The sequence below is a fragment of the Rhinolophus sinicus genome, chromosome 17 (assembly GCF_057876585.1).
Source record: "Rhinolophus sinicus isolate RSI-liver-muscle chromosome 17, RSI-T2T, whole genome shotgun sequence".
Classification (NCBI taxonomy): Eukaryota; Metazoa; Chordata; class Mammalia; order Chiroptera; family Rhinolophidae; genus Rhinolophus; species Rhinolophus sinicus.
The window spans coordinates 22,780,562-22,802,728 of record NC_142517.1 but is presented as its reverse complement, the minus strand read 5'-3'; the positions used below and the strand labels follow the sequence as shown (position 1 = coordinate 22,802,728).

At 34.6% G+C, this 22,167-nt stretch overlaps 1 protein-coding gene across 34 annotated transcripts in view; it reads left to right on the top strand.

Moving 5' to 3' along the window:
• The window catches only part of LOC109447544 (uncharacterized), a 661,414-nt gene that overhangs the window by 140,064 nt on the left and 499,183 nt on the right, over positions 1-22,167 (top strand). For 28 of the 34 annotated variants that reach the window (XM_088794093.1, XM_088794089.1, XM_088794078.1 and 25 more), the window contains exon 1: positions 16,950-17,340. The exons of 3 other annotated variants lie outside the window; for them this stretch is intronic. In XM_088794093.1, the coding sequence (XP_088650219.1) occupies positions 17,130-17,340 (211 nt within the window). In that variant the 5' untranslated portion in view covers positions 16,950-17,129. Of the gene's footprint in view, positions 1-16,949; positions 17,341-22,167 lie in introns of those variants that run through there. 3 more of the 34 variants (XR_016019667.1, XR_012494216.2, XR_012494211.2) reach the window with 2 other exon arrangements.

Below are 22,167 nucleotides of genomic sequence, written 5' to 3'. Positions count from 1 at the left end.
TACAGCAAAATCAGACAGACCTCATTACCTTAAATAGGATGAAATTGTGAGAGAAAAGGTGAAAAAAAAAAAAAAAAACATGTCTGGAGATCCTTTTTAGATTGTATCACACTCCATCCAAAAAAATGTTGCAGGTAAATAAAATACGTTCTTATTGAATAATAAGTATAATATATAAAATTCATTGTCATTACTAAGAGTTTTTATTGTATCTGAAGAATTCCACACAGGGCCATTAAAAATCCATTATAGTGTTTTTAGTTAGTGACCTGCTCTGCTTCCCAAACCGTGGTCATTTTATGCAGTATTAGACTTATAATATGCATTTCTATTTCTTGCCTGGTCCCAATTCTCCATGCTTACAAATAATTACTTGAGAGGGTTTTTGTTGCTTTCTTGGTCATTACTTAAAAGCCCAATATAATTTATTTGAGCAAAATAAAGTGATACACTTTAAGACAAGTTCTCTCATGTAAAAGCCCAATTTAAACTTGAATGAATGGTACGTTTTTGTTTGCAATGACTGAAAGAAACATTTCCAATAGGCAAGGGTTCCTAGTTGGAGTGTTAATAATTGAGTTTGATAAGAACATCATCATTTACCTCTGGAGAAGTGGGTTCTCTTTCCCTGCTTAAGAGGTTTCATTGGTTTCTCAAGATGTCTTCATGCTTCCTCTTGGAATTCATGGTCCAGGGCTCAACTTCTTTTATATATAACCACCTTTTTCACATAACCACATCCTTCTATCCAGACTCATCTTTCCGGTTATATGTATCCTACCACGTAACTTTTCACCTTTACTCATACTTTTACTTTCATGTACATACCTTTTACTTTCTCCAAACACCTACTCTACTGCTCCAAATTTTTACTTTCTCCAACCACCTTTTCCACTGATCAATTTTCCTTGTCCTAAATGTCCATTAAAATCCTCCTCCTCTATAGAAACCTTTTTCTGGATTTGAGAGTCTTTCTCTTTCAAATGATTATACATCTGCTGTCTTGAACGGATACATCTGTGGGTAGAGCAGAGAGGAAACGTACACCTGGTGAATGACCATAGTTTTCCATGAATTGCTAGGCATTCTACACTATATGCCTCATTTAATTCACATAGCAACCAGGGGAGGAGGAACTATCATGCTTTTTCTACAGTTGAAGAAACTGGGGCCTGGTGGATTTTAGGTCTTTCCCAAAGTATCTCTGGTAAAAAGCAACAGATTCAAACCTTTCTCTCTTTTGCACCCAAACCTGTGTTTTATGCATTCAGCTGTCTTTCCCTATATGTGTGCTATTTCATTGTCCCATCTTTCTGACAGCAAGGATTCTGTCATGAAAATTTTTATTCTGTTAAGTGGTTCTCACGTAAGTGACCACATAATGGGCCTCAGTCTGCATTTCAGTCTTTGTATAACTCAGGTGCTATGAGTTACAATGTTTTTCTATTTTTACTCATTTAAAATGATGCTCATATTCATAATTGGAAATGGTATATTTTTTCCCTGTAAGCAAAAAATAATGGAAATATTCATATAAATAATGAAGGCACTTTCAGAATATCTAGCTATATTTTCAAGTTGATCATGAATATAAAAGATTTTCTTTCCTTCTTTGAATTTATTTTTTGTTTAATGTATTCCATTCTATGTACAGTATATAGTATTTCTAAGCTTATACATCTTTGTGTTCTAAAGGCTAAGACCTATTTTTCTCAGACCATTCTAATCTTCACTGGGGGAAAATATCTTTAAAAAGTTACATGGTCTTTGAACTAAACTTAGATGTGCTTAAGGAAGTCAACATTTAATATATTACCTTGAATTTGGTATCATTTAAAAAGCAATCCAGTTTTTAAAAAAAATTAGATGAAATAATGTCTGGATATAAATTCCAGACCCGGCTTACTCCTGTGTAAAGGGAGCAAATGACAAAGGAAGTCTTTACTGAACCCATAAATATAGAGATAACTTGCAGAATAACTGACAAGCAACTCAGAAGCTGTTCTGTAAATATTGTTCCTCTATTGTTTACCATCTTATTCTAAGCCAAACTCCTAAATAACTGGGGGGAAAAAGCTTTAGGTGATTGAATAATATTTCTTCACAAGGTCATCATGAATCTCTTTTTAAAATGCATTATGAGACAAACAGGACCCTTCCAATATTATTTATGCTAAATGAAAAAAAATATGCTTTTTTTTGTTTTGTTTTGTTTTTGTGATTTTGTGAGTGTGTTTTTGTGTATTTTTGTTGTTGTTGTTTTGTGTGTGTTTTTTTGTCAACCATTACATATTATTCGCATAAGATTAAGGGAAACATTGTAGGAAATTAAAACAGAAAATTGAAGGCGAGGTTCTGGGACTCCGGGGATTTGCATCTGTAACAAAGGAGACAAGACATTGGCTCAAACAAACAAACACACACACAAATAAAATCTCAAGAAAGCTTAAGATAACTGCCAAGAGAGGCACAGATGAGTTCGACAGAGATTTCCATGGTGTGGAACAGTCGAAGAAATTGTTACCAAGGAGATGCAATTTGAGAGGAGCCTTTGAAGAGGGCCAGGTATTACTAGGTGGAAAGCAGATAATGCAAAAATTTTGGTGGGAAGAAAATTGAAAATCAAATTGCAGAAATGGATGTTTGAAGGAAACATCAGAATGCTTAAAATGGAAGCTTTGTTCAAATAACAAAATCTTCTTTTATTTTTACTTTTCTTATTTTGCATCTGTCAGTTGATCACTGTTTTTGATGAGTACAAATTACCATGTTTTAATATCTCTGTGCTTTCACCAGTTGTAAGATATAAGCTTTGAATTCTTGGATATAAGTGACCCATTCATTTGAGGGTCTGACCACTCAACAGGATCCATTAATCTTAGCTTCTAGATGGTTGCTCATTTTACTTATTATGAAACATTCTATCAGGCCATGTCCTAAGAGCATCAAAACCTTTAGCTTCTTGAGAAACTAAACCACGAGTGTTATGGTTCACTTCTACACATTCTCCAGCTGTGCCTGAACAGCTTGATTTCTCATCTATTCCACGGTAAAACAGAAATATTCTCAGATTTCTTTTTTCACTTTGAGCTACAAAGATTTCGACCTGAATTTTTATTGGTTATTTTCTGAAAGTGTTGGGGTATCTGACCATTCTAAATCACTTTTCTGGGAACCAGCACATCCTGAAACTGGTCTGCGGCCTCTCCTTTCATTACCATTAAGGATCCACCACCTTTAGAGGAGTCGAAGAAGAGACCATATTGAAACAGGAACATGTCAGGTTCCCTGTTGCATGCTTTTAATTCACACACCCGCATGGCTACATCCAACAGAGGTGACCTGATTTTTCGCCTTTGATGTTGCATACCATAAATTCCCATAGCAGTTCAGGAACAAAGGGGGCATTTTAAAGGTTTTTTTTTTCCTAACATTGCCTTAGCAGATACTGACTGACTGTGTCCCAGGAACATGCTCCTGATTTTAGAATCAAAACATCAGTAGGACCAAGATACTTGTGGAGCGATACAGTGACTTTGATTTCGCTTGGGTGGTCAAAACACAGCATGTGTGATATTTTTACAAACTGTGATTCACAAAGCACATAGTTCTAGAGCGTTTTGTTTTCATTATTTTCGTGTCAATGGAAACAGTTGTGCTTCCTGATGTCTTACTGAGATGGCCTTTTTGGTAATTTTAGGCTACTTTCCCAAGGATACTGCATGTTGCCTGACCCTTATTCCTGAGGAAATAAGTAGGACTTGGACTGACCTGTTTTGGATAATATAGTTCCTCTAAGAATGGCAGAAGAAAAAACATCAGATTAGGATGCTCTCCAGAAATAATAATGGAGAATCTCATCCTGTTTTGTAAACTATTTGTACTTTGCTCTCTGCGTGATGTGTGGGAATATTATTTTTAGAGGGCGAGCATACTCTGAAAAATATTATTTTGCATTGAATTTGTTTTAGAATTAAGGAAGATTAAACAAGACCTTATTATTAGCACTTTCATAAAATTGGCATTCGTATACTTATAGAAAGTTTTTGAATGAGCGCTAATTCTGAATGAACATATCAATATTTATTCTCTCCAGCAGTTTTATTTAGGTTGCCCATGGTGATGTGGAGATGGGCATCAATAACAATACCGAATCAGAGCTTCATTTGTAGAAAATTCAATATTCTGGAAATCAGGTAAAAATAATAGAGACAACTTCAGGAATGTATATTCCCTTTATTAAAACAAACAAACACACAAAAATCCCCATTTTCTTTATCAAGTTTGTACTGCAAGTTCCTTCAAGAAACTATATTTACTATCAAATTTAATATATAATTTGTTTACAAACATTGAATTATATCTGTCTGACATTTCATTTCTCTGTGAGGAGCAGAATGTTTTACTAAAGCATATATGCATGCATTAATTCATTAATTTAATAAAGTTATATTAGTAATAAAGTCTATTTTTGTGGAAATATTTTAAAGAAAAAAAAGACATTGATTTGTTATAGTTCTTAACAAAGGAAAGAAGATTAGGTTAAATAAGTTTAATGTTTCATTAAAAATAACTTTTACCAAATAAATATATGCACACATATTTAAAACTGCAAATAAGCTTAAAGATTAAAGGAACATAAGAAATATACCCTTTGGCACCAGTGCAGGAGGGCAATAACCACTTTCAACTTTAATTTTCATTTCACTTCTGCATTTTTGAATAATATGCAAACGGCTATCTCATGATTTCTGAACTTAGAGCTTATTGATTGACTTTTTATTGCTCCAGATGAAGGTTTACACATTCTTAAAACCTCAAAATTCTTTATTCTAATTCTTCCATTAAAGCTATGTCTCCATTTTGGTTTAAATCCATATCTGGGCTTTTAATTATTAAAACTATACAAATAGTGTTTACTGTTGAGCTTGGTGATATGATATAATTATATGTTCTGTAGTTAGAACTTCTGTTTTTTTTTTGTTTTTTTTTTAATTAATAAGTGCTTCATTTATGTTCTCTTTTTGTCCAGTTCCTCTTCCTCCCCCCACCCCATCACCCTTCCTCATTACCTTCCTTCTTTCCTCTCTTCCTTTCTTTTTTGCTAAGTCTTCCCCAAAAGTCCAAAATTTTCATAAAATGCTTCTCTATTTAACTTTCTATACAGTCAAGTTGACAAATAATCTAATTTTTTTCCCATTTTTGATGTTATTTTTATTTTCCCTTGAAAAAATTCCTTCCTGGGAACTTCTACCTTTATCCTGTCTGGTTGCTCTCTAAAGCATCCTATAAAAAAGATGTGATTCAAGGATTTTTTTTTTTTCTTGCTGTCATCCTGGAAATCTGTTTTTCCATTTTATGATGTTGTAGCCTCTTTCTAGAAAGTATGTCCTCATTTTACTTGATTTTTGTCTCTTTTTTTTGCTGGAGTGCATGTTCTGGTAGTTTTGAGAAAGGTTCTGCAGATGATTAATATTTTACCAGTTTGTATGTTGAGAAATGTTGTTGTTCTTCTTGGTACTTGATTGACTCTTTGGAATAGAATTATAGATTTAAAATAATTTTCACTCAGAATTTTAAAAACATCCCATTACTTCCAATGTTATTGTTGAGAAGACCAGTGTCATTTTGATCTTGATCTTTTGTATATCACCTACTTTTCTCACTAATAAGCTTTTGAGATCTTCTCTATATTTGTGGTGTTATAGATATATCAGGATATATCTTACTGTGGGTCTTTCTTTATCCCCTGTTGTAAAGCACCTGATGGTTCCTTTCAATTTGGAGACTCATTGTCATCTATGAGAAATTTCCTTGTATTATATCCTTAATAATGTCTTTACCAGCATTTTCTCTAATCTTCATTTCTTTAATTACCATTTGGAAGTGTTGGATTATCTCCATCGAACATCTTATTTTCAAAAGTCTTTTTTTCTCCATTATTTACAGTATGTTTATCTTTTTCAGTTTACCCTTCATTACCTTTTTATCACTTTTACTAATTTTTACTTTTGGTTCTCATAAGTTAAATTTATAATTATCTTTTTTTTGCTCTCTCTCTCTCTCTCTCTCTCTCTCTCTCTCTCTCTCTTTCTCTCCTGTATTCTGTTTTGTTTCACCAAAGCAATATCTCTTCTCATATTTAAGGACATTATTATTTCTTTTAAAATTTTATTATAGTCACTCATATTCTCTATTTCTCTGAGTTTCTTCAATTCTTTTTTCACTTATTTTCTTTTCTACTTTTTCCTTGATGGATTCCCAATGCTGATCCTTGACTTTCCAATCATATTTTTTAAGGGTGCACTAAAAATCTAATTAAAATTTCTGTGTGCAAGAGTGATGCTTGTCAATAGGTAGGCTTCACTTTCAATCCATTGAGTTGGCAGTTGTTTTTTGTTTGTTTGTTTGTTCGTTTGGTGGTCACTACACATTAACATCTGTATTTAAGATTATGTTTCTCTGGGCAATTACTTACTCAATATGAGAAGGATAATTTTTAATCTTCTGTTTGGGTATATACACATCCTGGGCCTTATGTAAGGAAGGTGGGGTTATTATAGTTCTCTGTGTATATAGACTTTCACATAACCTTTTAATTTTTGTACCATGTCTCTTTGCTGCCTTGTCTTATAATTGGGGTCATTTGGGTTCAGTTTCTCCAGATACCATTTCTTTCCTTTAAGGGTGAGAAGAATTAGTCCCCCGACTCCTTTATAGTGGATGTATGATCACAGATAGGTGTCCAACTACTCCTGTTACTGTCTTTCAAGCACTCTCTGTTTTCAACTCCTGGCCTCAACCCTACCCTCAACAATACCTCGATGTTCTAATGTCTGAGCTTTTCTTGGGTATTACTATATGGGTGTGCTTATTTATTTTTACATTTAATTTGTCTTTCTTCCTATTTACATGTAATTTATCCTTTCTCTACTCTGCTAAGTCAAATGCTACTAATATACCCACTTTTTGCCTTTATGTATTGTGGGTTAGAGTTATACAAGTCTTTCAGTTTTCGAAAATATTTGGCTTTATGTGGTAAACATATAATGGCTCCCAAAATATGTTCATATCCTCATTCCCAGAACCTGTGACTGTTACTTTTTCCAAAGGGGTCTTTGTAGATGTAATTAAATTAAGGATTTTAAGATGAGGAGATTACCCTAGATTAACCAGGTGGGTTGTAAGTACCATGGTGAGAGAGGCAAAAAGAGATTTGACACACAGAGCAGACAGTGATATGAAGATGGGGGCAGAGATGGGAATGATGTGAGGAATACCAAGAAATACCAAGGCCACCAGAAGCTAGAAGAATCAAGGAACAGATTCCTCTGTAGAGCCTTCAGAGAGAATAAAACCCTGCCAAAAACCTTGATTTCAGCCCAGTGAAATTTATATTGAACTTCTGGCCTCCAGAACTATAAGAAAACAATTTTTGTTGTTTTAAGCCACCAAGTTTGTAGGAATTTGTTACTGTGGGAACAGAAAGCAAACACTATATATTAGTTTCTTTTTTCTATTTTTTTCTTTGTGATAATTTTTTAAAGGAAAAAGAGGTAGAAAAGCATTTATTTTACAGTGTTGAAACTGGAATCCTTTAATTCTTTGACTGAGGATAGTTTTATTTCTCATAACTTTATCTCTACCATAAAGAATATGCCCACTTCCAGAAATATTATAGCTTTTCCAGATGTGGAATTTTAACAGGGTATTCATTTATTCCTCTCTTCTTATTACGTAGTGTCTTTTGTTGAATATCTATTACTTCTGTCCTTCTGTTTCCTTTCGTTTCCTCTCATTTCTTCTCCTCTCCTCTTCCCTTCCCTTCCCTCCCGTCCCCTCCTCTCCTCTCCTCTCCTTTCCTTTTCCTATAATCTATTGATTATCTGCTTAGTGTTAGCCATTGTGGTTAGCTCTGGAAATACAGAAACCAATAAAGCAATTTTATTGCCCTACATGATCTCACTATCTTTGTATAAAAAAGGAACAAAAATAACATTCTTTTTAGTGTAAGACAGAAACCCAATAACAGACATAAAAGTTAACAACAAAAATATGGTACTGTATGTACTAAATGAGATGTATGAGCAAAATGCTGTGATCTCACAAAACATATTGAATAACTCTGTTTGACAGAGACTCACAGGATTTATGAAGTAGTACTTGATCAGGGTCTTAGGGGATGAACTGCAGTTTTATGAAAAAAATAAATAGGGAAAAGTCATTTTATGAAAAGGAACTGCCTCCACAAAAAGCACCCACATGATAAAGAGCATGGATTGCTTTGGTATGGCAAGATATTTAATACGCCTGGAGCATAGATTAAGGGTGGGGGAGTATAGAATCATGAGACTATAAAGATTTGAGTCAGATTATGATGAACATTTTTTGCTGTATTAATGACTTTAGATTTTTATTATTTTAGAAGTGGGGGCTTTGAGTAGGAAATGACACAGTCCATTACTAAGAAAATGCTGGCAGCATTTTGATTATCACAGTGATGTAGAGAAGCTGGGAGATCACTTATGGTCTCTTATAAGAGCCCAGATGAGCAGTAGATGGCAGTGACCTGAATCAAAGCAGAGGTAATGGGACAAAGAAAAGAGAATGGGATGAAGAGATAATTATGAAACAAAATTCCAGCAGAGGGATGGAATTTCTACCATTGAGTGGAAGCACAAAGTGCAATGCTAGCAGTCACAGAGTACAACTGGACAGTGGTGAGATGGACCCAATTGGGTCTGGGAAGGGGCAGAAGAGATGACACCTAAGCTAAGCCTTAAAAGAGAGAAGGAACAAGTTATTTGAAAAAGAAGAGGAGCAGGGAAACAGACTGTGATGGCAAGGCTCTCCAAACACCAGAGACAATCTGAGGAGAAGTATGAATGTGAGAACCAGAGTGGCTGCTAGATCAGCTCTCAGTGGCATGTCATTGCTGGTGTAGAAAGTCTAGTAGGATGTGAGGTATGAAGGAACGGGCCAATGGAGATCTCTGGTTAACTTCTCTTTCTTTCCCTAAATGTTCATTTTTACATTTCTACCAATTTTTATGCCTGGTACCGTCTTTTGTCCACTGTTCATACTTTGAGCCTTTTAAAATATACTCAGAACTTTTATCTGTCAGGGAAGTCATCCCAATTTCCTGTTCCTTTGAGAAATTTATAGAGATTTGCATTCAATGAAAATTTATATCCAACCGTTTTATCCACTTGTAATACATTATTTATTCATTCAACGCGTACTTAGCCAATGTAAAGGAACAGCCAAGACACTGTCTATGGTTTCCATTAGAATGCAAGCGTAATGATGTGTTCTCTGGTTTGACAAGTCTTAAAAAAAAGAGAGAGGCAACACCCATTACAAGTTTTCATAGTTCTCTGCACATACAAGTATCCTGCAACATTGGACTATTTCTTCTTGAACTTTGTTTTCTAAAAGGAAAGGCAGCAAGAAAAGAATAAACTTTTTAATGGGTAATCTGTATGATATATCCTTTAGCTCAGATATTTACATAACTTTTTGAGCACATGCCATAGTTAAAATCCATTTCCTTTCCTTAAAAGCTTTAAAGTTAATTAATTTAACTATGAATGGGGACAAAATGACAAACAGGGCAACAATTCTCCAATCTAATTAAAAACCAGTTAGGGCTTGAAAAATAGCTCCTTATTGAAAATTTTACAGCTAGAATCACAGAACTTTATCTGCCTTTGTGTTCAATAGTCCATCATACCCTGTTCTAATTGGTGGTTTAGTTCTGGTCATTGGGATAGAAGCTCAAAGAGCTCCAGAAAGTAGTGTTTTGCCTAAGATTAATTCTTTAGGATTACCTAACCCAATAGTCTAAATTTTAGTAACAGCATGGACAACCAGAGTTTCGAGTACAGAGTAACAAAGGTTTTAGATACAGTGGTTTCAGAGTATTTGAATTTGGGACTCCTGATTCTGACAGGTTTGCCTTTCTTGGCAATATCCCCTGGCCTTCAATTTTCCCTGGATGGTCCCAAATATCCTAATCTAAAGCCTGATAACAGTTGTAAAAGGTGAAAATCATCTTCCTGTTTTATTATTGTAAAAGTTTCCAGACACAGTATTTCACCCACACTAGAATTAGTGTCTTGGTTGTATGGGGATTTTTCAGCACCAACATCGTCGAGGAGGGTTTGGAACCAAGGAAGGCTAAAGGTAAAGATAACTTTTGGTAGACTGGTCTTTGCTCACTCCTCAAGCTATAGCATGTAGCATGTTCTTCAATACTTGCTCTGAAAAGCCTTGGTTTATCTCAGAGACAGTCCTCCACAAATGCCAAATAAGCCTTGGCTTTTGTTCTTGTCTGGCCTCTGCCACCCTATGGGAGCCTTAATATACTACAGCACATTTGCCTACTGCTTCTAATTTCCTTGATTGAACTTGTTACCGCACTATTTTCCTAGGTCTGGGACCCAGGCATATTTAGCTGCCAACAGCTAAAAGTGACTTAACTGGAAGGAATCTATTGATGATAAGGATGCATGGGGACTACCCAGTATCCTATTTCTGATCGGAGACAATCCTGATAGAAGGACTCCAGTTTAGCCCTGGCCTCACAGAAGATCCTCCCCTGAAGAGCTCAAAACTTGCCCCTATACAGACAGTTTCCCGTAGCATCAGACTTCAGCATTTACCTTTCACTATGCAACACACACTACCAGTCCAATTCATCCCAATTTGTAATTTTTCTCCATTCCCCTATAATTTGTGAATTTCTTTATTTTCTTTTATCTGAATCAAACTTATACTTTCCAACTACTGTAGCTTTCTTACACCCATCTGCTATCATTTCCAGTTCAATTGGGCTACATTCTGCATTCTCTTCTGAATTCTCTGCTTATATCAATATAGCAACACATGTCAGAAGCATCTACACACATGCATTTCATATTACCTCTTCAGAAGGCATGCTTTCCTAACTCCTATTCTAACCATTTATTTATTTTTTCAGATTATGCTTGTTCATATCTTTCATTCTCTCTCAATCTCGCTGTCTCCCTTTTTGTATTTCTTATCTCCGTATTTGACTTTCTTTTCTTGTTTTACTGTTTTGTTTTTGTTTTTGTTTTGCTTTAACAAGGCCTTTAAATGACAGCACTCACACTGTATTCTTTATATAATGAACAACAAAAGTTGTCCATCTGGGTGCTTTTGGGGTCAACCTAGACTCTTGTTCAGAATGAGATTTTGCTTTTATATTCCAATACTTTGCTCAGGTTTCACTTTTCATCAGTGACTCATTCTTGTAGAGTTCTCTGTGTTCTTTTACTTTCTCCCTCTTTCCTCCTCCTTCGTTCTTTTCCTTCCTTCCTTCCTTCCTTCCTTCCTTCCTTCCTTCCTTCCTTCCTTCCTTCCTTCCTTCTTTTGCTTTCTTTATTTTAAAACAACCTCATTCAACTCCCTACTTGTTTACTATTTTGTCATATATATCCTAAATTACAGTAAGACAATTTCTCGCTTTCCTGCTGCTGTCCCCATCCTCTGGGACCCACACAAACAGGGAGGGTCTCAGACATGAGTCTGGGGTGATCTAATTAAAGGTCAAAGTAGTAAATGCTGTGGGAGGGCATTTGTCACTGAGTGAAAGAGATGACTCTTGCCATATGCTCTCAAAGGAGAAAACAAAGGCTATATACATATATGAACATGATTTTTTACACACTTTTAATTTTTCCTATAGATCTAAGTAACAGGGCAGAAGTAGTAAAATGGAAGGGAGGGGGAAATTCTCAATTAATTATAAAAGATTCATTCTAAGTACTTACTTAATAGGTTTGAGAGAGTAAATAATCCAAAATAAGTTGAAAGCTTCAAGATTTGTGATAAAGAGAATGCTGGAATTTATAATACATGTTAAGTTAGTAATATGTACTTCTTCTTTTGTTTAATGAATATTTTTCTTTTGTGAAAGGACTACAAGTAAATTATAAATATTTAGAAAGAAAATTCAAAAGCAAAAACAATCCATGTTGCTGCCATCCAGAGATGACAGTTGCTATCAACATTTTGATACCTGATCCTTTTACTATATTCAAAAATACCCATCTTACAAAACTGGAGTCACATATAATTTGGACTTTGTTTTACTTACCTAAAGTTCACATCTTTTGCTTACCTGAAGTTCACAATTCATAACTCTTTAAATGATGATTTTAAATGGCTACATAATACTATAGCATAAGAATTAATGTATTCTTATTTTCAGTTTGAATTACAATTATTAACAATTTTGTACAAAATTGTTGGTCTGTCTCATTGATGACTTTCTTATGAAAGAGTCTTTGACTTTCTTACAAAAGAATCTTTGATATGATATGTCTTTGAGATAATATTACTGAGAAATATGTCCTACCTCAAAACCTTTCCACTGGTAGGTTCCTTTCTGGAAGTGTTTTCTCATGTATATTATGATGGACCCCTATACTGCACTCAGATTATTGCTCAAATGATCACACCAGAGAGACATTTCCCTGAGCACCCATATAAAGTGTCACATCCACCACCTCCATTCTTTATCCCTTTATCCTGCACTATGTTTTTTCATAGTACTCGGTAGTACCTAATATGTTATTTGTTTACATGTGTATTGTTTCCCTCCACCTCCTAGAATTTAAGGTAAATAATAGCAGAAATTCTGTCAGGTTTATTAAATACTTTATCTCTAGTGCTTCAAACAGCACCTGGAAAGTAGTAAGTGATTAATAACTATTTATTCAATGAATAGATAAATACAAAGAAAAACAAGCAATAATTTTGGTATATATAAACTAGTTTGCTTTCCAGAAAACTTGTTCAAGTTTATACATTCATAAACCCAGCATCACCCACTTTGAATATTAATTTTCAAATTGTCAAATAATAGGAAAAATGCATACTATAATCTCAATGTTGCTCTAGTTTCCTCTTTATTTTAAAATTTTCTCTTTGAATTGTCTGTTCGTCTTCTTTTCATTAAGGTTTTTGTTCCTTTAAAATAACATATAAGAACTTATATGTATTGTGTGTGGAAATTTTGTATAGATATTTTCTCTTTTTCACAACATGCTTCTCCTTATGTTTTATGACACCTTAGATTTTTAACAAATGTGTAGAACAAATATTTTAAGATTTCTTCCAGAGAGCTCACTTTCACTGTTGCTATAGCTTTCCAACTTGTCTTTTTTAAAGATTGTTATCCATATCACTAGTACGATTTTTCAGAATGTCATTTCTTATATTTATTCCATTTTTATTTTTCTTCAGCCACTATATTCTCTTTTCTTTTTGATAGTGTGTATTTCCATTTTGTTTTCTTGGGGGTGGTTTAGGTCATTTCCTCTTTTTTGTATTATAGGGGGCATGACATCATGAATTCTATTTAAAATGCCTGTTTTCACCTATTTTAGTATATGATATATTCAATTATTGCTCTCTGATTGATAATGTTCTTTTCCCATTTTCTCTGTCATATTTTTATATAATCCCCATTTTATATTTGTTTTTTATTTGCTTAACACTAAATCAGCCTAGATCTTTCCAATGTCATGTTTACAACCAGATGACACCTGTTGTTTTCTTACCATCCATTTATTACTGGTTAAAAAACCCATTTATACTAGTTAAATCCCTTTGCTGTGACTCCAGCTGGGTGACAGGTTGGTGTGCAGACCTCCCAGCTAGACACTAGGCAGCATACATGGAGTCTAACTTCGCTCTCTAAAGTAAGGTGGTCTCCTATGTCCAAAACCTTGTTGTTTCACCAGCATGAAAAAATACAGTTCCTAATATGAGCCTCTCTCCACCTTCTTCCTACCTCTGCTTCCACCTATATTGCTTGAACCAAATTTGGGGGGATGTAATGTAACATGCCAGTCCCTTCTCTCCCCTCCTGTTTGCAGCTCCTAATATCAAAACAGGAAGAGATGGTGCTGTGATACTATTACTCTATGTATCTCAAGTAGTAGTACCTTGTATTGATACCCAGTGAAACCAAGGCAATCCAGATTTTGGGTGGAACAGGACCATGAACCAGAATACAGTTAATCAAGAAATATTGAAATACTGTCTTAACTTTCAAATGAATAGGACTAGTCTGTCTACATGTATAGACCATCTGTTGTTTTTTTCCTAGTCTAACATCATTAGCACTCTCTATTAAGCTTAGTTTTTAAGATTGTTGTTGTAGTTTCCTGTGTAGGTAGTTTAACACAAAGTTGGCTGAGACCAACAGAGGATGGCGGACTGCTAATCAGATGTCTTAGAAAACTAGAAATTTGATAGTAATATTTTTCAAGTTTTTCATTATAGTGCATCTCTTTCTCCAAGTGACTACCTTCCAAACCATTGCAGATGAGTAGGGGAACATATATGAATGTAGAATAGAATTAGTATAGGAAATGTCAACACCACATTATAAGTAGCTAATCTTTTGTTGTTATTATGTAATGCTTAGAAATTATGTCTTTATCACTTCATATAGAAATATTGCATCCTATTATTTTGAATGACTTTTTAATTAATTGAAACACAATTTTTAATTATTTTCATATTTGTTGTGTATTCTAACTTAGAATTCCTAAATAAACATGCTAGGGTTTTTATGGTAAAATTATCTGAGCTATTAAGATCTTTTGCAAATAAGATTAATTTAGCAAAATTATCTTCAAAGTTTCATTCAATCTCAATGACATCTATCACAGTAAACTTTTTTCTCATAAAATTAAAATGGAAACCGGGTGGGGTAAAATTGACAAAGTATTTTCCGTATCATCCTGTTAGTGATCTTTTCAATGTAAGCTACCACACTTTTGCAGAGGGGATTATCTTGTCTGTGGTTATTTAACCCAACGGCCATAAAGAAAATACACTGTAGACTATGAAATCACGAAAGCTCTTTCAAGTCCTGTGTGTATTTTATGTGGGTTATTAGTGACCTTTCTGCACTAATCAGAAAGTCCTTTGTTTTTTGCTTGTAGAAGCTCTGTGGCAGTAGAGGCCAGATCCTTCAGGTGTATGGGTGACTGTAGGCTTCTAATGTATAAGGCTGATGGCCTTGTTGACGCTTAGGAATTAGTTGTTAGTCTTAAATGAGAAAAAAATAAAGCTTGCTTTTCACAACACATAAAAATGGAACATAGAATTACAGGGTGGCACTGAATCATACACTTTCTGAAGATACGTATCTCTCAAGGAGTAATTAGAATTCTTGATTTTCTACATATTTATTGGTGAAAACATCCAAAGTGCTTTTGAATGATGCCTGTTTTCTATATATAAAATAGGCATGACTGAATCACTAAAATATACCAAATAATGTTACTATTATTTAACTTATTTTTTGAACTTATTTAGAGGCAATGTCAAATCAACCTCCTTCTCCAAACCTGTCAATGACCCTTATTGTATATTGGAAAAAGTCGACACCCCTAATTTCTGCACTATCCTCCACCCATAACTGATTATAACATTCTTATTACCATATTTTCTACTACTGTAGTTTTCAAAATTGATCCTATCCACCAGCTACTATTATTTGGCCCTGTTTCTCTCACCTGTCTTATGCATTCTTGGATTTGTATTGGTTGGTTTGTTTTAAGTTAGATGGTGCCTAATTTGAAGACTATTCAAATGGTCAAGTAAAAGCTAATGAGGTAGAAATGCTAAGATTAGCATCCATATGAAAATCACCATTCCTGTATAGTGCGGTGCCAGATGATTGTGGCATCATTGAGTAAATTGGGTGAGAAAATATGGGTGTGGCAAATCCATCTCTGAGTGATGCTGCTTGGGGCCGGGAGCAGGACGGGGGTGATTATCTAACAATCACTATAAAGCATGCACTCCTTTCCTGGGTTATAGTATTCAAAAGCATAATTTGATTTGAAATAAGATTCTCTGATAAGTCTTTGTCACTAACTTACTAATAACTATGGTAGCTATTATTTTTAAAGTGTTTTCGAGGAATATGCGAATTTCATGTCAGGTGTTTCAATAAACCTGTAGTTTCAGAAGATTGCATTTCCCCTTTGTGTTTCACTTATTTTCTGTTATTTTTAACTCTCATTTTTTGGTATATATTAAAGACAGGAAGCATATGCCTGAAGTAGAGAACAAAAATAAATTCTAATTGAAGTAGCAATGAGAATAAGAAATCATGACATTAAGATAGTATGTCATCTTGAAAGTGTTTAAAAAACTATCCCTATGCCCCCAAAGTGATATGATTTTGATTTCCTTAAGCATAGAGAGCTTCATTTATAACAGTTTTTTCAGTTATGTATAGTAAGTCAGTATTTTTTAAACCACTAAAATAAAACCTAAGAACCCAGGTGATTAAGAAATATCTCTATGATACATTAGTTATTTTGTTATTTCTGTATTCCCTGCTTGAAATTTCATATAAAAGAAAATGCTTCATTGCTTCAGTCTAAATCCTGTTTTATCCAACATGAAATATATATATATATATATATATATATATATATTTTTTTTTTTTTTTTTTTTTCTATTAAGAAATCCCAAACTACACACACACACACACACACACACACACACACACACACACACACACAGAGTTTGGGATTTCTTAATAGAAAAAAAAAACACGTATCTTTGACTGAATTAAATAGTTGCTCCTGCAAGAAGAAACTTGGAATTTACCTTTGCTCGATTTCATATCTGTAGCATATTTTCTAGATTTTTAGTGTCTGCTTGGTTTTGGTTATCTCAGCTGTAATAAGTAGCGTTGGGACCCCTGGAGGCACACCCCACACACTTACGCTGTGTGACCTCGGGTCACAAGTAATGGCTGCAAGCTAATTGATTGAGAAAGGCTTGTCTGGCGGGGCCTCTCGGTGTCCTCCCTTTACATTCCTAAGTTCTGTGAAAAAGGCACTAGCCGCTGAGCCTAGCAAGGAAGGAAAAAAGAGAGGAAGTTTCTCTGTTCTGATTACACTCCGCATTCCCTTGTAGTGAGCTTACTTCTCTCCACCCACTTCTTACCAAGAACTCCTTAACTTGATGGTGAACCTTAAAGCCTGATCCCAGAGTTACCCGAAAAGTGATCTGAGTCTTTATTGAACTGAAAGAACAAATTACCTACTTCAGGCGGTGGGGAACGTATGGAAATTATATTAGAACTTCAGCAAAGTGCCCAGCTGCATAATACAGAAGCCGGGACTCAGATTGACAGGCAAATAAGCCAGCTCGTGCAAGGGGCCTCTGGGTGGCAGCTCTGGGCTACTGGGTGTTGGACAACTATAGGCAAAACTGAAATGGAACAGGGGCAGAAAATAGCACACTTTTACTCTACGCAACCGTTGCTTTCGCATGGTGAGTGCAGATTTAAGATTATTTAAAATATCCTCTCTATGTTGTAAAACAAGTAATCTCTTGTGCTCTGAGGGAAATGATAGCAAGAGCATTTCTTATAAGTTCTAGTAAGGTGACTTGCTTTTGTTTCTGCTTGATTTCACATTAAACTTGGCAGTGCTAACAGAGAAATACAATATTTGTATTGTCTTGGTGTCCTTTTTCTTAAAATTGTCCTTTTGTTTAAGTCATGCTTCTCTTCAACCTGAATAAATATTGTTTTAGGCAAATCATGTGTGGAATAGATAATGAGGGAACAACGGTGTGACAGAATATATGTAAACATTTCATTTAGTCCAACTTTGTGTCACTTCTCCACGGCTTCATGTTTGCTGCCCTGTCTCAGGAATATATAGCACAGTCTGTATGAAAAGAGCTTTGTGTGAGAATTCCTGCGAGTTAAAGGGTCAGGGCCTATGCGTTATCCGACTCACTGGGGTGTCTTCTTATTTTTAACCTAAAATAGGAAAAAAAAAGTGCATCTATACATATTAAAAAGTATGTGTGTTTTGATTCCAACAGTTGCCTTCTTATAGTTTATGTGTGTTATTCCTGGCAAAGGATTGTTTAAATTTCTTTTGAGAAGCAGCATGCAAACTTCTTTTGTTTCTTTTTGTCTTGTTTGCTCGATATTTCACTGTTGAAACTTTGCACACATTTTTTTTTTTTTTCAGTTTAATTATCTTGAAACAATACTTGGTAGTTTGTTCAGTGCAGATATTACAGAGCAAATATCTTCGAGGTTAGTAGGCTTACTTTTCTGGAAAAAAACAAACTACCTCACAGTGTAAATTGTGCTTAATTCCTCATTTAGCCATACTTATAATCTTATTTTAAATGTGCTGCTTGTTAAAAACAAAACAAAACAGAGCCTAAGGGAGTATTCATAGAAACGTTATAGGATTCTTCTTCAAGAACTGCAAATTCAGTATTCCAGTGTTTAATAAGTGCCAAAATATTATTGCTGTCGTTGACTTTGTTTAAAAAGCAGTTTTCTTAACATGGTGTCACCAAATGAAAAATGTACCTTCCATGCTGCTGATTTGATATAATACAGAGGTCTTCTGCATTGTTGTGTTTCACATTCATTTAAACTTTTTTTTAAAAAAAAACAGCTCTGTAATACAAGTTTTGAATAATCATTTTAAAAATAAAATTTACTAAAGTAAGTGCTTTATATTTTTAGATTTATAGTTTCTGTTTTCCAAAGTAAATTAATAAATGAAAAAATATATAGGAATAATAGTGAAGCCATAAAACTTTACAATAAAGGAAGGAAAGCTTTTAAGGAAGAATGAATGTGTTTTTGCTTATAAGGCAATTTTGAGGCATTCCTTAGCTTTTGTTTTTCGAAGATTTGTGGAAAACTGTCAGTTGCTGTAAAACTAAGTGATAGCCTTGACTTTAGTACCAAAACTATGTAGAAGGAAAATTATTTTTGAGCTATTCCTATGATTTCATACAAGCTTCTTTCAACAATCGTAAAATGTGACTGACAAATCTTTTTCTAAGAGAATGAGTTGATTATGTTTGTCACCTGTTACATTCATTCTTTTTTTTTTGCCCACATGCACATTTCCTATCTGTTTATTACTGCTAAAGGAAAGCTAAAGCCTTTTTTGAGAGAAAACGTTGAAGTTTTCATTTTCATGAATCTTTTGAGGTTTTAAAATTATGTCCTCTTCAAAATCGCCAAAGTGATTTTTTAATAAGGTCTTCTTTATGAGTTTGATATGAATAGTCAAAAAAAGAGATTTCTAGTGTTTGTGTTTTTCTTTTAATATGTCTTATTAAGTCAAGTTAAGGTGTGCCTGAGGATTTATGAAAGACTTAGTCAACAGATCAACCTTTTGAAAATGTCTCCCTTTGATATCAAGATTGTAAAAAAAAAAAAAAGAAAGAAAGAAATGTTCACCCATTACCTATCCCCTCCAAACCAATCCAGAAGCCAGAAATTAAAGGAACTTCATTATTTTCCTTGGTTATAGTCTAACCACAACTCAGGAAATCACTGTGCTATGAGGAGGGGCTGGAAAAGAATGGAGTTCCCTCTAATGGAAGAACATAAATTGTGAAAAACAAAAGGAAAAAAAAGATCTACTGTTTAATTTTCCTAGCATTTAATCTTCAACTATCTTCAGTCTTTTCTGTTCATCTTTACTTATTGTTTGCGGAAGTGAAGGCATCTTTTAAAAACTGAAATCAATCTCAGCATTATTTTATAACCACAGTTTTAAGAAGTCATATATTTTTATATAAGTTGAATTTTCCACAGAAGTTGAAATTATGTATTAGGTTATGAAACAATGAAAATATGTTCACAAATTAATATAGGCTTGTCTCTCTTATTTATATCTAAAACATTGGCAATCATTGTCCTTCCCTTATATTACTTTATTATGCCGAGAGAGAGAGAGAGAGAGAGAGAGAGAGAGAGAGAGAGAGAGAGAGAGAGAGAGAGAGAGAGAGAGAGTGTTTACATTTATGAGTTCACAGAGAGGGTGATTGAGTGGCCGGGACATATGCTAGGGTTATGACACTCTTTGACTTACTTCCTTAATTCTCATGGTCACTAAATTTTCCATTTTTTCTGTACCCTTGCAGCAGTAGATATCTGTTGCAGTGAAATTATGGCTTCTCTATTGAGGAAAAATGACATATTATCTGTATTCTTGTTTAAATTACATTCATCAATTTGCTTTTAGAGATAATTTATTTTATCAAAATATAGGACAGAATCTATATGATTACACATATTTCTTAAATTTTCTTTCACACTAATTTATATATTTTTCTGGGTTGCATTTTTGGTTAATTGCTCAGGAATATCTTCCAATTTACTAAGTCTTGTTTTGACTGTGTCCATTTCAGAATTTTTTTGACTAACATATTTTCCTGGGAATTCTGATTCTTTTCTCGTAGCCACTTTCATTGTTTTATCTCTACTGACTTTCTTGTAAATTGTACTGATGCTATTTCTGACTTTGTCTCTTTAGGAATGCTAACATGCTTACTGTGAAATTCTTAAATTAATCTATTATTTTCATGTCATCTGGAATAACTTCATTGTGGTTTTTTTTTTTAATTTGCTGGCATATTTTTTTCTTTCTTTCTTGTTTTTTTTTTTTTTTTAATAATTTCACATGTCTTGGAATTTTGGGTTTCAGGCGCAACTTGAGTGAGAAGGATTAAAAAATGTTGTCTCTCTCTTGGCTAGCCCCACCCCAATGCTGTAGTCACAGAAGTGGCCTGCATATTCTGTACCCCAAGCTGATAATGTCTGATAATGGGGATATCATAGATCTAGTCACCAAGTCAAACAGCAGTTTTTCACAGGTGCTGACCCCCAGATAATGGATGCTGCTCTGGCCTGCCTATGTAAGCAGTTCTATGTAAGACATGGCTCCAAGGGGGTAGTCAGTTATGCAACTTCCTGTTATCTCAGATTTCTGTATGTAAACCTAACGCTGATTTTCAGTCCCTGTGGGGTAAATGTAGCACCCCAGTTATCTCGCAGATATAGGCAATTTCTTGACTCTCATTCTAGAAACCAGCAGTACACTGCAGCTCACTTCCTGTTTCTGTGTTATCACTGGTCCCCAGAAGTGCTTACTTTGTTTTTGATATCACCGTTACACTATCTTGTTAAATATTTTATCTATTATTCTTACATGTTGAAAGCAAAGGCAAGAGGCTCAAACCAGACGTTTGCAATGCCATCTTGACAAGTGTTTCCCAAACCATGGGCTCTCAAAATCGAAAACATGGGTTCAAATTCTGACTCACTTACTGCATTACCTTAGGCAATGCTTTCAATTACTTAAAAGTTTCCCTCCACCATGTGACTTCTCTCTTTCATTGCCATTTATAAGACTATCTTTTGCTCATTTCTGAAACGATCGTGAACTTTCGTGCTCTTTCCTGGGCTGCCATTTCTTCTCTTACTATCCTTTCTCCTTTGTTTATCTCATCCATCACTGTGACCTCAGATACCATTTTTAGCCAACCTCTAGCCCATTTCTTATCTCCAGATTTTAAACCTGTATATCCAATTAGCCACAGGCAATTCTTGTTCAACATGTCCAAATCTGAATCATTTCCCTATCAGAAATAATTTTTATTTCAGTTTATCATCTACCTAGTTGCCCAAAATAAAAACAGAAAAAGAAAATTTGCCATCTTTATACCTGTCTCTCCCCACACATTTAAGCTGTATGGAAAAATGATTCTATTTCTAAGTTAGTTGACTCTTGAACAACATGGGTTTGAACTGTGCAGGTCCACTTATACATAGATATTTTTCAGTAAATACCTGCACTGTGTTTGATCCATGGTGGGGTCCGCAGATATGGAGAGCCAACTGTATGCATTGATGTTCATCCTTTTACATATGGGACTTGAGCCTCCATGGATGCTGGTATCCACGAGAGGTCTGAGAACGAATTTCCTGCAGATACCGGAGGACAACTGATGTAGTTATGTTTTGGGGGAGTCATAAGTTATATGTGGATTTTCAACTGTGCAGGGTTGGTGCCCCGAACTATGTGTACTGAAAGGGTCAACTGTATTTCTGTTTGTAATCATTTCCTTGAACACATCTACGCATTTCTTACCATCTGACTTATATTGAAAGCCATTTCAGAGTTGTATCACTCAAGGATGTATTCACAGCACCCATCTGGCATTTGTTGAGGGTGACTCCTGTGACAATTAACTCTAAAATTCCAGCTCTACTTGTGGCAGTCCAAGCATGTTCTTGGTTAGGGAACACCCTCTGGCACAAAATGA